At 38.0% G+C, this 15,191-nt stretch overlaps 1 protein-coding gene across 1 annotated transcript in view; it reads right to left on the bottom strand.

The window, feature by feature from the left end:
• Positions 1 to 598: 598 nt before the first annotated feature.
• The window catches only part of SLC25A32 (solute carrier family 25 member 32), a 17,909-nt gene continuing 3,316 nt past the window's right edge, over positions 599 to 15,191 (bottom strand). Inside the window, exons 2-7 of the mRNA XM_005150910.3 lie at positions 14,749 to 14,899; positions 13,580 to 13,665; positions 12,388 to 12,548; positions 4,640 to 4,753; positions 4,047 to 4,192; positions 599 to 3,272 (exon numbers count right to left, since the gene is read on the bottom strand). Coding sequence (XP_005150967.1) covers positions 3,137 to 3,272; positions 4,047 to 4,192; positions 4,640 to 4,753; positions 12,388 to 12,548; positions 13,580 to 13,665; positions 14,749 to 14,899 — 794 coding nt within the window. The 3' untranslated portion in view covers positions 599 to 3,136. The remainder of the gene's footprint in view (positions 3,273 to 4,046; positions 4,193 to 4,639; positions 4,754 to 12,387; positions 12,549 to 13,579; positions 13,666 to 14,748; positions 14,900 to 15,191) is intronic.

Here is a 15,191-nt window from a genome sequence, read left to right as displayed (position 1 = left end):
TTCTAAGAAAGTAAACTCAGATCTTGGGTTTAGCCTTCAGAAAACGTATGTAACATCTACCCCTGGTAAACCTGACTACAGAATAGGATGCTCTGCTGTTAACACTCTTAAGTCTCTCAACTAACTCCCAGTGACTTAACTGTGACCTAGATGATGTGGTGTTAAATACCTTGCTCTGAACAACTTAAGTAAAAATAGACTATGTAAGCTCTCCCTCCCTCTTTTGCTTGTCACTAGACTGAATTTCAGTATAAGCATCTGTTACTGGTCTCCACTATTAGCATGCAGATGCTAAAAAACTTTACAGTTACAAAATTTGATTGCTCCAGTAAAATAATTCTCCTAGATTTAGTCTTTCAGATTTATACAATCACTTTGGTGTTAAGTAAAAGCTAGACGTATTAAATAGTTTGGAGGATATAGAAATAAGACAGGTTGAAATGCCTTGGCTTTCAAAAAGTGTACTGGTAAAGTGAAGGAATTATGTCACAGCTTTTTGACTGCAATCTCCAGCCTTGACAAATGACAATTCTGATCATGGCAGCACAATATTAACTTCAGTGCTTTAAGTGTTTTCTTCCAAATGCAATGAGTGAGGAACTATTTTTTTTTGCCTTTTTTTTTTAATTTTAAAGATTCTTAAGGGAAACAACAACAGTCATGTTTACATTACAAAATCAACTTTACATTAATGAAATAAAAAAAACCCCAACAAGATACAGCATGTATAACATGCAGAAATCTACAGTCTTCCCAGAAACGAAAAGGAAGAAACATTAAATCTGAGCTAATTAATTTATTTCAGCTATTTAGAATTAAATATAAGTTTTTTTTTCTGAGCAGGTTATAAGATTTTTCCCATACATCTCAAATTGGTAGCTCTTGTCTGCAGCTTTTGTGAAGAATGCTAGAGGCACACACCTGTGGCTAGGAGAGCATTTGGGCTTTCCCAGCTGCAAGCTGATGTATGATACTGCTGTAAACCAGCAAATTATACAGCTGGCATTTTGTATCTGCAGAACCATACTGTTTTTATTGGCTCAGAGGATGGGTTTTAAGGTATCTGGACACAAACAAGTTACTATGAGCTAAGCTATGGTGTGAATTTAGAGAATGTCAGTTAACATACAGTAACTGATTGTGTACATGCCTGTAGCCTGTCTTTGCATTTATCCTGGTGCACGAGTACACTAACTCAGGCTAATAAGTGCACAACTTTTATTCATATGTTTTCACAACATTTTTTGGATCCTCAGTGGCAGAGTTAACTTGGTTATTCATTCTGTGTACTAGAAAACACACAAAACCAAGTAAAAATCCTCCAAAGGCAGAAGAAGTTAGTAGCTGTTAGAATCTACACAGTAATTTTCATGCTAAACTTCCAGCAAATTTGATCCTCAGCTAAATACACACAGAAACTTTCATAATAAGAAACCAAAGACAGCCTTAATGGCCACATGCCCTTTTCAGATGAGATTATTAACTGTATCAGTAGAGGGGATGGGATTGTGGAACAGAAAGTATAAAATATTAATAAGTATACAAAAAATATGGTATGTGGCAATAGGATCAAGAGGAACAAGCAAGCGGATTGCTGAATTAAGATTAAAAAGATCCTAATTCATAAAATATTGAAATTGTAAGATTTTAACTTAAAACTGAAAACAAATCCCTAACCAGTTATATTTTTTTTTAATGAAAATGCTTGTTTCTACTTTAGGCCAGTTTTCTGTTAAACAGGAAACTTCTCTGTATTCAAGTGTTCTGCGGGATAGTATCCTCCACTCCTTATGAAACTGATTATTTCCCCCTCCCTGTGGAATGATCTTTGCTAACTTACTTCCTCCTTAGTGAAGTGATACTTTCTACATACTTCTTAATAACTTCCTACTAACAGCAGAGGCAGTTGTTAGTAATGACCAGTAATGCATCTTCTTAAAGAAGAACTAAAAAAATAAAACCCAAATCTCAGAAAAATACATATCCTTGACAGCAATTATTGACATACCAATAAATGTCATTATTATACAAATTTACTGATATGTACTGTAATTTAATTTATTGCTAAGTTAGCGATCAATATATTCTCACAGTCCTTTCCTTAGACTAAATCAGAAGACATTAATGAATCATTTTTTAAGTCCTGTGCACAGCATTTTTTTGACTACTTAAGAGTATTTTCCTTTTTCCAGAGAATATTATTGAAAATAAGCATGTTCATATTTGTTGTAACACTGGTTTGAAAACTGTATCACTATGGGGTTACTAGAAAATGAAAATGTTTAAAATGTAAGCTTACATTCAAATACACATTTACTTACTAATATTTGGTCAGATGTATCAGTAACAGACAGAATCTCACAGGGGAGGGTTGGGAGGGAGGGCAGGCAGGGACGAGAGAGAAAATGAATTCAGTAAGGGGCCAGCAATGCACACAACATATACTTTGGTCTGGTGCTAAAAGCAAGCCAAAAACCACAATGCAAGTCTGTCTAGTATGAGACAAGAACTGGGTTTCACCAGATTGTCAATTATTCAAACCCGAGAATGGACAGCTGTTTTACAAAACAATTCAAAGTTTCCAAACTGCACCCCACTGAGGCAGCATTTTTGTGTTGGATGAGCAATGGAATCTGCAGCATTCTATATCCTAAAATCTGACCAATAACACAGAGGTGGATTCAGAAGACCTTGCTTACTTCTTCATGAAACTCAGACAAAGATTTAAGAAAGTTCTGCCAGACCCCAGAGTTGCTTTTATATGAAGTTTTCCACTTCTGTAGGAGTGGAATCTGACCAACAGTTAAGACCTGTCAAAACACATCAGTCTATTATTCCAGGCAGGCCAGGATGAACTGAATTGCTGCACAGTTGCCTTCACCCAGTCACAGTACTATTATTTCACAGTTGCAGTCATCTGTTTCAAGGAGGCAGAGCTGATTCAGAGAAGGCAGCAGCAATGCAAGAACAAACATTCAGCAGAAGAGATGTTGACAGGGTTTTACTATCTCCATGTTCTTTCCTCAAAATACTAGGTCAATTCACAATGTCAAAGATGTCTGCTGAACTAAATCTCCCCCAGACCATAAATAAAAAAAATAAAGGATACATTCCTTATGAACACAAGCTCCTACCTTTAATTACTTTCTTTCCTAAAACCAAGTAAAAAACCAGACACATTTTCATAAACAACAAAGGTAATGCAGCAGGCAGGAGTCACTCTGATCACATTGGGGATGATTCCTTTGTAAAACCCATGAATTCCTTCTTTCCTTTAAAGACAAAGAAAAATATTTAGTTTTAATTAATGCATTTAATTGAAATCAGACATAAAACAAAGCCTGGAATTTTTCTTCTTGCACTTCAAGAGAGCTACTTCAGGTAAGAGTAACAATTTCAGAGTAATTTCTTCCTATACTGTTTACAGAGCCTAATATATAAAATCTTAACCCATCACTGGTTGCATACTGCACAGGTGGCCAACCTTAGTAACTACAGAGTTCTGTGTGAAAACTCTCACATGCCCTGTGGAGATGAGGGAAGAAGGTTTATGAGAAGACGGACACAGGTGTGAGGTAAAGGTTCTCTAAAGGTCCTACCAGAAGCTAGGACTAGACTTCAAATGCAGTCAGGTCCCACAGTAATGCAGGGACATCCGTATAAAACAGCTGTGGTTAGTTTTCATTTGCTACTGCCACGAATTTGGATTACCCACAACCCCGAGCAGCACAACACTGCTGTCGTTTGAGAGCCCCAGCACAGCCAACTCAATGTTATTTTTTAACCTATAAGTGGAATTTGCTGAGAAAGAGAGAAGGGAGACAGAATAAACAATAGAAGCCTACCACTGACCCTCTCCTATCTCCTCCCTTGTCTTTAGATTATTGCTATTAGTGGCAACTTGTACAAAATGGCTGTGTACAACTAATATTTTGTTTGCTCTGAACTGCATTGATTCTGCAAGTTGGCATGGAAATCAGTATACATAGCTCTGATTCTGTAAGACTCACTTGCTAAGTCATAAGCTTTTAATTCTGCATGCCTACCTCCATGTCCTGCGGATCACATCAAACACACCAGAATATGTATTATGTTGATCTTGAAGACGAGCTCGCACAACTTGATAGGGATATGTTGCTGACACAGCAAATATTTTGGATACAGCTGCCATCATTATGTACTCCACAGTGTTCTAAAAGCAATAAAAATTACCACACTTGCTTTAAGTATGGTTTAAATGACCCAATTTCCCAAAATCGTCTTTGATTTTTAAATGTTGAGCTAAACAATACTCTACATTTCCCCCCCCAAACTACCTTTGCCCAACTTGCACCTGACCAGTTTTCTAAGCGTTTAAGACAACCATCTATGGTTCCACAAAGTAAGATAAAAAAACCCATTCCTCCCTCTGCAATTCTCAAAACACTTGCCAAAATAAGAAGTTGGCATCCCTATAGGAAAAGAGCACTAATCAGTTCCTTGATCCTAAAAGGTGAAAAAATTTTATTTCCTTCTGTGTTCTACATTCCAATTAAAGTAGCAATACTTTGTACACTTGGCTGCACTACAACCTAGACAAATGGAATAAATTTATGCTTATTCACATGCCACAACACATTCTTATTCTCAAGAACTGTACCAATTTTGTGTCTGACACTCTGTTTCTATACTTGTTGTATCTCAGTTTCAAATCCTCATATGCCATGAACTGAAGTGCTCCATGTGAAGTTCCGAACAGACCAGGCACAAATCCCTAGAAAAAGGAATAAAACAAGGCTAAACAGCAATGCACAAAAACTACACAACTTGACAGAGCTCAGTTTACACACGTAAGTATGTCCCCCATTATTTTACAAATTGTGACTGCACAACTCGTCATTGTGCAGGATAACTCAGAGCTGATTTTGTGTTGATATTCTTAATGGCAGACATCACACAGACGTGTAATAAATGTACTTTTCTCCAAATGATGTACAAGCTAAAAACACCTAATAAGTAAGTTAAAACAAGTGGCTTAGGGACTCCTTCTCATAGAACACAAGCACAGGTTTTAAAAAGCTGGCAACATGGATCAGGATTCTAAGAATATTAATTAAGCTGCAGTCTTGCAAATGTGCTGCTCAGTGCCTGACCCTTTCCAGGACTGATGCTGAGCTGCTCAGTTCCCACCTAAAGCTGTTAAGGCAATGATGGAAGCTGGCATCTCAGTGAGGAGGGCCATCAGCAGTGGAGGTACAAAAGAATTCTTGGTCAAGTCCTGGAGACAGATATGCACATGTGTGTGTGTGTGTACAAATGTGTATAATACATAAACATTTCCATATTAAAAATTTCTGTATGTATAGAATCATTTAGGTTGAAAAAGACCTTTAACATTGTTGAATCCAACCGTAAACATAACACTGCCAAGTCTACCACCAAACCATGTCCCTAGGCACCACATCTACATGCCTTTTAAATACCTCAAGGGATGGTCACTCAATCTCTTCCCTGGGAAGCCTGTTCAAATGCTTGACAACCTTTTTGGTGAAGAAATTTTTCCTAATACCCAATCTAAACATCCCCTGGTGCAACTTGAGGATATTTCCTCTTGTCCTGTCACTTGTTACTTGGGAGAAGAGGCTGACACCCACCTCACTACAACCTCCTGTGAGGCAGCTATAGAAATCGAGAAGGTCCCCCGAGCCTCCTTTCCTCTGCTCCTAAATGACCCCAGTTCTCTCAGCTGCTCCAGCACCTCAATGTCTTGCATACACAGACAGAGCAAAAAGTTCAAGGGCACACAAGGACTTATGGATGACTTACATTAAAGAAACAAATCTAAGATTCAGATCAGTTTGAGTGCATTCCTCATCCTGCTCAGAGTACATCCCAAAACAGCCCAGCAGGGTTTGCAAAGCAGTCTGTGAAATGCTTCGCATTTTTAAGAGGCAGTAATGGACAGTAAGAGTACAATATGAAAGTATTCAGAAATCTCTTCTTCAAAAAAGCTGAAATGAAGGGGAAAAGCAGGTATTTTCTGAAGGGTCTCTACAAGAAACAGAAGGTTTCTTTTGGAGAAGGATTAGCTCAGCTGAAATGAGTAAGACAGCTGCATGAGTTCTGACAAGCACTAATTCTTTTTTTGAAGATTTGGTCACTTACACTGGAAAAATACAAATAAATGGGGAATTAATTATCTTGGCTAGAAATAACTTAAGGGAGCCAAAAGCTTCCTGAAAACTGTTGCAAAGGGATGATTACAATGGAGTAAGTGATCAAAATGTGGGTAAAAGGACTCAAAGAAACAGATTTTTCCCCTAAATACTGGCACTGAATAGTTTTATCTTATTTCCCATGATCCATTCCGATACGACAGAGGAATTAAAAGATGTGTTCAGAAATGAAACTCTATATTAGACTAAATAGGAAACCCAGCATGTTGAATAAAGATTTATCAATATGCTACTAAAAGCCTAGAAAAGAAGAAGAAAAAGAGAAGGGATCCTGGCAGAAGTCCACTGGAACAGTGCAACAGAACAAAATGATATATTATTCCATAAACTCATAACTTACAGGAAAAAAACCCAAATCCTAAAACAACAGCAGGCATAAAAATTGCACAGATCTTCTACCACTTCAGAAATTAACTCTCCTTAAGTTTCCAATATTATATCCATTTAGGATAAGATTTTCTTCTCACAGTAGAAAACAATGAGAATGAATTAATAATCAGTGACCATGAAATGACAAAATGCATTAAGGGCTGGCTAAAGCTGTTGGGAAAAAAATCCCATTTCCCCAAATGAGAACAAATGGAATTAAACCAAACAGTGGGAAAAGGACAAGTTTGATTTTCAGAAATTCTGAATTAAAAAAGAAAAATTAACCAGTAACATAAAAAACAGAAGAGAAGGAACAAAAAACCCCACCCCAAAATTATCAGAAGCATCAAAGAAACAAGCAGAACAAGGACTAGTATGAAATTTATGTAGTAGCGGGGAAAATCTTCACAAGCATTTGCCTGTGAATAGATAACAAAACTGTTAAAAGGCAAAGAAAGTAACTGCCCTTTACTTGGAAAGAATTAGAATGATGTATTTATATCACAGGAGAATGAGGTAATATTCTCCCCAACAACAAAAGAGGAATGTTAAACAACATTTAAGAGTGCTAAACTCTTTATATTTAAGCCAGCAGATCTGGATAACTTGCACCCAAGAGTCCTCAAGCATCTACTGATGATATTTGCTAAATAAGTATTAGCATGCTCTAAGTCTTGTGCTGATGGGGAAAGCTTCCAGAGACTGAAGGACTTTTAATGTTGGGCCAATATTAAAAAATGTATGTAAAAAAACAATGTGCCCTTCAGGAAAAATGTTTGAAAGCAAAACTGCTTTCCTCACAGTAAATTAAGTATGTTGGCTTAGGAAGTTTTGGAAATACTCTCCTATTCTGCTTTCTCATTCTTACAATTTACACAAAAACCTTCATTGCCACAAAATTTGACAGAATTTTATGCTTATTTTTCATCTAAAAATATGACTGCAAAGGTCAATTTTAAAATAATTTAACTTTATGTACTTGTTATTTTTTTATTTTAACAATCAAAACGTATCTTCAGAAGATTTTTGCCATGAGGGCTTGACAGAATCAGTGGTTGCTCAAAGAAGTCCTGCCTGAATTCTCTTTTGAAGGATTAGAACAATAGACAGAATTATTTTTATAATTAGAAATTTGGATGGTAAAGCATATAATTCTGAACAGTAGATAGTGGGGAAAACCCCCTGTGTTTTAAAGTTGTCTTAAACAGCTCTAAGTGTAGGAGATTCAGGACAAGAGAGAAATGTCCTATGGTTAGTGTTTCTAAGGTTGCCAATCACAAGGAAAAGTAACATAGGCATATGTACACACTGGAAAGCCTATGCTTAGTAGAGAACAAGCTTCATTTGGCCATGCGGTACCCACATCGTTGCCTGAATGGTTGGAGAGTGCTCACGCCAGAACAGCCTCTGCTATATGTGTCGACAGAATGCAGCAGATTGTCTTTGCAATCTGTTTAGTATTGTCTTCATTTGGGTTCTCAGCATGCCAAAGACCAGTGGTATCAAAATGGCCTGCTCTGACAACTTGTGCAGAAAGACACTGGAATTATATCATTATCTCCGTATGTATTTTGATTCCTTCACGGTGAAAAATTCTACCATCTTTTATGTGAAAGTTACTTGTGCTTCTATCGATCTGTAGAATCTGGAAGTTAAAATCAAGATGGCCAAATCTCAGTGGATTTTGCAGTATACAAGTACAAAGACATAGTCACTTAGCTTACAAGCTACATATTTGCAAGAAGAAAAATAGCATAAGTAAAATAAAGAGAGCTAAGTGCCTTAGGTAATCATGGACTGGAAAAAATACTTTATCGTCAGAGTGCTGGATCTTGCCTACCAAAGGTGAAATGACCATACAAAAGTGTCCAATTTCATTTGGTAACAAGCACACACTACTGCTATGATTCTGCTGTCATTGTTAGCATGCTGTATTGTTACTTGGAGTATTGATGACTATATTTTTTTTATCTCCATATTTTTTCTGCATTTCCTGTTTCTTTTACAGTAGATGTATTTCTAATTGCTGCTTCTATATCTTCACTGAAACTTGAAATGCAAATACAGAAACATGGAGGCTAGGAAGAATGTTAGCTGCATTCCTGATTGAAGTTTTAGTAGTCAGTTACTCCAGACTAGGCATCTATCAGTTTTCCAACAGTTCAGAAATTTTAATGTTTTTCTTAAAGTGCCATTTCCTACAATTTTAAGAGTATTTTACATTTGGTTTCTCCTGCCTTACACTTGAAAAGAACCATACAGCATTCAAATGTGGATGACATTTAACTTCATGGCAAAGTGATTTTTACCGCTCAGATCTCCAAGAGATCTATAGGTGTGCTCAAATTTCATAACCCAAGCTGTTTTTTTCTTAGCCTGGTATGCAGCAGAGCAGCTTTGTCCCCAGACAAAGCCTAATGATGGAGAGTGGGGAAGATCACTGACTAGATGATTACTGGGATAATCTGTGAAGGAAAGGCTCCTGCCTTTTCAAAACCAGGCCAAGTTCACAAACAAGTTATTGAGGAACACAGCTTTAGATAGCTTAATGAATGAACAATACCCACAGAGCTAATACAGACAGCTTTGATCCCTGCTAGAAAAATCAATGCATCCTGACATTAAGTCTTGTGCCCCAAAGGACTTAAGGGAATTGCTCAGACCAGTAACAGCACCTTGTGCGATAGAGAGCAAGATACAGAGATGTTTGAACAGAAATACCATTCTTTAGAATAGTAATCTCAAATTCAACAGAAAGAAACTACTTTCAGATTTTATTTCCAACTTGTGGTGGTATTTTCTGAGATTCCCTTATCTGCTATAAGGAACTCTATCTGAAATTAAGATTATGAGGAAAAAGAAGACATTCATGTGGACTACAGCTGCTGCAATTTATAGGAATTAACAAAACTGCAGCTGCCACATTTCAAATAAAGCAAGAAAGAGAAAAATTAAAACTCCCCCAAAACCAGAAAATGGAGCAAGGCTAAGGTATGTGCAAGTCAAAGAGCCACCCAGAGGTACCAATTTCCCTAGCATAGACAAGGTTGAGGAGGAGTTTCTTTGGTAGATGAGGATTGGATTAGGGATCAGCTAAGCAATCTGGACATCTATAAATCGATGGGTCCGGATGGAATGCACCCACGGGTGCTGAGGGAGCTGGTGGAGGTCATTGCTAGGCCACTCTCCATCATCTTTGATAAGTCGTGGGAAACGGGTGAGGTGCCTGAGGATTAGAGGATGGCAAATGTCACACCAGTCTATAAGAAGGGCAAGAAGGAGGACCCGAGTAATTATAGACCGGTCAGCCTTACCTCCGTCCCTGGGAAGGTGATGGAACAACTTATTCTTGACTCCATCTCTAGGCATATCAAGGATGAGGGGGTCATTAAGAACAGCCAACATGGTTTTATGAGGGGGAAGTCATTTTTGACCAACCTTACAGCCTTCTATGAGGAAGTAACTAGGTGGAGGGATGATGGTAGAGCAGTAGATGTGGTTTTTCTTGATTTCAGTAAGACATTTGATACTGTCTCCCACAGCATCCTCATAGATAAGCTAAGGAAGTGTGGGCTTGATGATCAGGTAGTGAGGTGGATCAAGAACTGGTTGAAAGGAAGAAGGCAGAGAGTTGTGGTCAATGGCACATAATCTATCTGGAGGTCTGTGACTAGTGGAGTCCCTCAGGGGTTGGTGCTGGGACCAGTGCTGTTTAATATTTTCATCAATGACCTAGATGAGGGAACTGAGTGTACCCTCAGCAAGTTCGCTGATGACACTAAATTGGGAGGAGTGGCTGACACACCAGAAGGCTGTGTTGCCATTCAGCGAGACCTGGACAGGCTGCAGAGTTGGGCGGGGAGAAACTTGATGAAATTCAACAAGGGCAAGTGTAGTCTTGCATCTGGGGAAGAACAACCCCATGTACCAGTACAGGTTGGGGGTTGAGCTGCTGGAAAGGAGTGAAGGGGAAAGGGACCTGGGGGTCCTGGTGGACAGGAGGATGACCATGAGCCAGCAATGTGCCCTTGTGGCCAAGAAGGCAAATGGCATACTAGGGTGCATTAGAAAGGCTGTGGTTAGTAGGGCAAGAGAGGTTCTCCTCCCCCTCTACTCTGCCTTGGTGAGGCCGCATCTGGAATATTGCATCCAGTTCTGGGCCCCTCAGTTCAAGAAGGACAGGGAATTACTTGAAAGAGTACAGCACAGAGCCACAAAGATGATGGAGTGGAACACCTCCCTTATGAGGAGAGGCTGAGGGAGCTGGGTCTCTTTAGCTTGGAGGAGACTGAGGGGTGACCTCATCAGTGTTTACAAATATGTAAAGGGTAGGTGTCAGGATGATGGAGCTAGGCTTTTTTCAGTGATATCCAGTGATAGGACAAGGGGCAATGGGTGTAAACTGGAGCATAGGAGGTTCCACGTTAACATCAGGAAGAACTTCTTTACTGTGAGAGTGACAGAGCACTGGAACAGGTTGCCCAGGGGGGTTGTGGAATCTCCTGCATTGGAGATATTCAAGGCCCGTCTGGACAAGTTCCTGTGTGATGTACTCTAGGTTACCCTGCTCTTGCAGGGGGGGTGGACTAGATGATCTTTTGAGGTCCCTTCCAACCCCTGGGATTCTGTAATCCTGATGTCAAGTCAAAGTTGCACAGTGTGCATAGATACCTGCTCTGCAGATTTAAGTAATTTGCTTTTTCAAAGCAAGGACCTGCTTTAATTCCTCATTTACAGATCTACACTACAAAGAAGTGTCTAGTGCCAAAGGCAACACATACTACATGCATAAATAATCCAAAAAGTAATTCAATGGAAGGACATCTTAAAGCCTAACACATGCAAGAAAAATGAATTTATCAACATGGAACAGAGCAGAAACGCAGCCAGGCAAATCAGAAATCCTGACAATTTCAATTTAGGAATAAGCGAGATGCCTTGTTCCTGGTGTCAGAATTTGGCATTCCCTAGTATGTGGCATAGTAGTCTTTCAGCATAGGAATGATTCTAATTTTCACTGCAAATAAAATAAGCTAATACTAAGTAATCAGGGCAATTCCTAAGAGATAGTGTTCTTGTTCTATAACATTACTTGCAGGATTGCCTGATCGAACTAAAATAGGTTTCTTCACACCTTCCAATGTCTTGGTGTTTTGGCCCAAAGGAAGGAGGAGGCAAAAAGTCCAAACCCAGGTGCCATCTGTTTCTCTAAATTAAAGGGAATAAAAACCCCACACATATGCAGACCATATTTAGAAGTCTGAAAATTTTATGGATATAGAGATGACAGATTACAGACCTCAATAACTAGAGGGCAAATGTACAGTTGTGAAACTGTCCATTGTAGAATTAAAAATTAGCAACTGCTTTAGTCATATGTTATGTTCCACAAGATGTCTGAAGGACAAAGATAAGGGATGAAATGGAAAAAAGCACTAGCAACAAGACCGATTACACTACTGCTGCCCTCCTTATCCTAATAATAATTATAGGAAGGCTCAAAAAAATTTAAAAAGTAGCTTGTGATTTACTCTCATTTTTGCATTATCATCCAATAGAAGATGGCTTAGTCATAAATCTTATACTCTATTCTTCAGTGATTTCCTACATTTCAACAGTATAATAGCTTTTCTCCTGATTAAGCCTTTTTGCTGCAGTTCTTCAGTGGGAAAGAAGACTCACAGAATAAAAGTGAGCTAATACAGAAATCACTTGCATTTTTTCTGTAGATGAGTATTTGCAAGTCTCACCATGCTACTGACTTGTGCCAGCCAATCCTGGAATTTTTCTTAAAATTTATTACCTTGTATAAGCCACGTATGCCTTCCATCTTGTATATCTTTATAAGAGCATCAAACATTCCTCTGTATTGCCGCTTTGATGGGTCGACACCAGCATTATATTGTAGCACGAGTCGTGTCTTTGTTACCCATATTGGATTGGTAATGCAGAGAGTCATGGCTCCTGAAGACAGAAGTTAGAGTGGTTGGTATGTTAACTCCAAAGCTTGTCCCAGTTTGTTCAGTCCAGTATAACACAAGGCTTCTACAATGACAAAGCTACTTATCTTACAAGAGTACTTGCACTACTTAAAAAAGGTGACGTTTATGCCCACCACTGTTCCCTCTCTCTGCCTTCAAAGCTCACAATCAAGCCCAACCTACTCCTTTTGTAGAGCATACAGCTTTCTGCATATTCCTAGTACATTCCCTTTTTTGCCTCACCTTTTCACAGTATGTAGCGTAATCTGTAGTAGATAGAAACCTAAGTAACTTCTTAAGGTACTCCTGATTGCTCAGGTTATTCTTCAGGTATACAATGGTTCAAAATTTAATGGACACCTCAGTCATGAGAAATTTGCTTAATCATATTGGTAGGTTAATAAAAGCAACCTGCTATAGCTTTATAGGTTGTTGAAAATACAGCTGTAAATTACTATTTTTCACATTAAACAATATGCCTTATATTTCAACATAACACCCTAATAACGTCTTCATTATTGCCTAGATTAAATACAACACAGAAGCATGGACAAGAACATATTAAAAGTCTTGCAGATAGAAGTTGCATTTTCATTTTAGATGTTTAGTTTATAAGGAAACTTGGACCAATTCATTTATTCTATTAACTTCAAGAGACCTTCTCTTTTCCAGGTCTAAGTGTTAAACTTTTAATGAGTTAACATGCCAATAGCAGCTAGTTATATTTTGGAACTCAATATATTACTAAGTATGGAAAACACACATACAATGAAAACAAGGTCAAAAAGGATTTTGACAACTACTGCTTCTAAACAAGACTGAAGTGACCACAGTGATACATCTATTCACCTTAGACATCATTGATTTATTTACAGACAATAAATAACTGCATTTGTACTCAAAACACTTTACATTTGCCACCTGTAATAAAAAGCAGCACTGACACACAAAGGCAGGGAGCAATATACAGAAAGGCTAGATGCAAACACTAGTCTTCTCTGCATTTAAACTCACCAGCCTCTGCAGCTGACACTAGGTGTTCAGTTGCACTAAGACTTTCCAGCTTCCCTTCCTTCTTGTAAGCTTTGATGGCATTGTAACTGGGAAATGTAAAATATATTTTAGTAATAGTGAAAACAAATTTACATCATTTAACCCACAAACAGCAAAACATCTCACTTAAGATAATGGAAAACATTAGATGGTACACAGCCTTTGAAAACAAATATGTTAAGTAAACTATATTTGTTTAGTTGATTAATTGATCTCTGAGCAGTCAGCTTTTCAAAGTGAACTATGGTAATACATATCTAAATCGATAAAGTATTACTACTGTTAGTATCAGTGGGACACACACTGAAGTATCTGTTGGATCTCAAGACTTCTAAAAAAACCCAATTAGATAGCCTCCTTTTTATTGAGAGCAACATTGACAGGTATCTGTTTTCTAACGTAGAAATACACTGAGCTTTCTTCTCTTGATCCAGTTTCCACTCTTTGTGGATTGAGATATTGTTAACAGGAGCTCAACCACAGTAGGAACGTATACCAAAGCTTGAGGACTGAAATAAACAGTAACTAATGACAAGGTTTTATAAGCATACCAACTAACTGTTCCCTAAAGTGTTACAATTGATAAGGGTCAGCAGTAGATCACATCACAGTTGCACAGCTAATAAAATAGAAAAAACTGAGTATTAACAAATGGGTTTATAAGCAAAGCCCAGTAATTCACAGAAACAATGGGAGATCCAACTATCACTAAAAAACTTAAAAATTAGTTAAACATTTAGCTCGATCACGTTCTCCAATTCTTAACACGTTAGGTTAGGCTTTTATTTTTTTGTGAGGTTTTAAGCAGAGTCTACTGGCACTTTTAGAGGATTCTTCATGACTGATGTCACCATCTCTCAAGTTCCTTAGTATTTTCACAGCATAAAGGGAATGCACTGTCCTTGGCAAAGTAAGTCAAAGTAAGGCAAAATCAGGTCTCTGACTCAAATTACTTTAAATTCTAAACCAGCAAGACATAATTAAGGGTAAGAGATGTGGACTTACGAAAAGAATCACAAGTTTATAAGCCACGTAGGACATTTTTACAGCCCCCAAAAGAAGATGCAGTGTGTATCTGAATATGAACATTACACTGTGCAGGAAATGACACACTTTACAGTTCTACTTACAAGAAAAAGTAAAGTCCCCAGGAAGCCCCTGCTCCCAACATGTTTGGTGTTACCCCTTGATATAAGCCTCGTAGTCCTTCATGCTTCCAGACAGTGGTCATACAGTGGATAATCCCATTGTATTTTGGCCTCAGCTCCAATCCATCATTTACTATGAAAGAAAGAAAGAAATTACATTGAAAAGACCCATTTCAGGAAGTCTGAAGCTCAGCTGTGTAAAAGGCTCCATAGAAGTACAAAGACTACCAAGTAAGCTGCAGATCAACATGAAATCTAACTGATCAGCTGTATTTTAAAATTATCCTTTTAAAAGCATGCAAGAGTTTGGGTTTACAACTTATGCAAGAGTTTGGGTTTACAACTTTTTAAGTCTACACTTAAAAGTAAAAAAAGAAACACAAAGATGAAAAAAACCTTTTAAGCTCTGCAAAAGGAAAGGAAAT

The sequence above is a fragment of the Melopsittacus undulatus genome, chromosome 1 (assembly GCF_012275295.1).
Source record: "Melopsittacus undulatus isolate bMelUnd1 chromosome 1, bMelUnd1.mat.Z, whole genome shotgun sequence".
NCBI lineage: Eukaryota > Metazoa > Chordata > Aves > Psittaciformes > Psittaculidae > Melopsittacus > Melopsittacus undulatus.
This window is presented reverse-complemented; position numbering and strand designations above follow the sequence as displayed.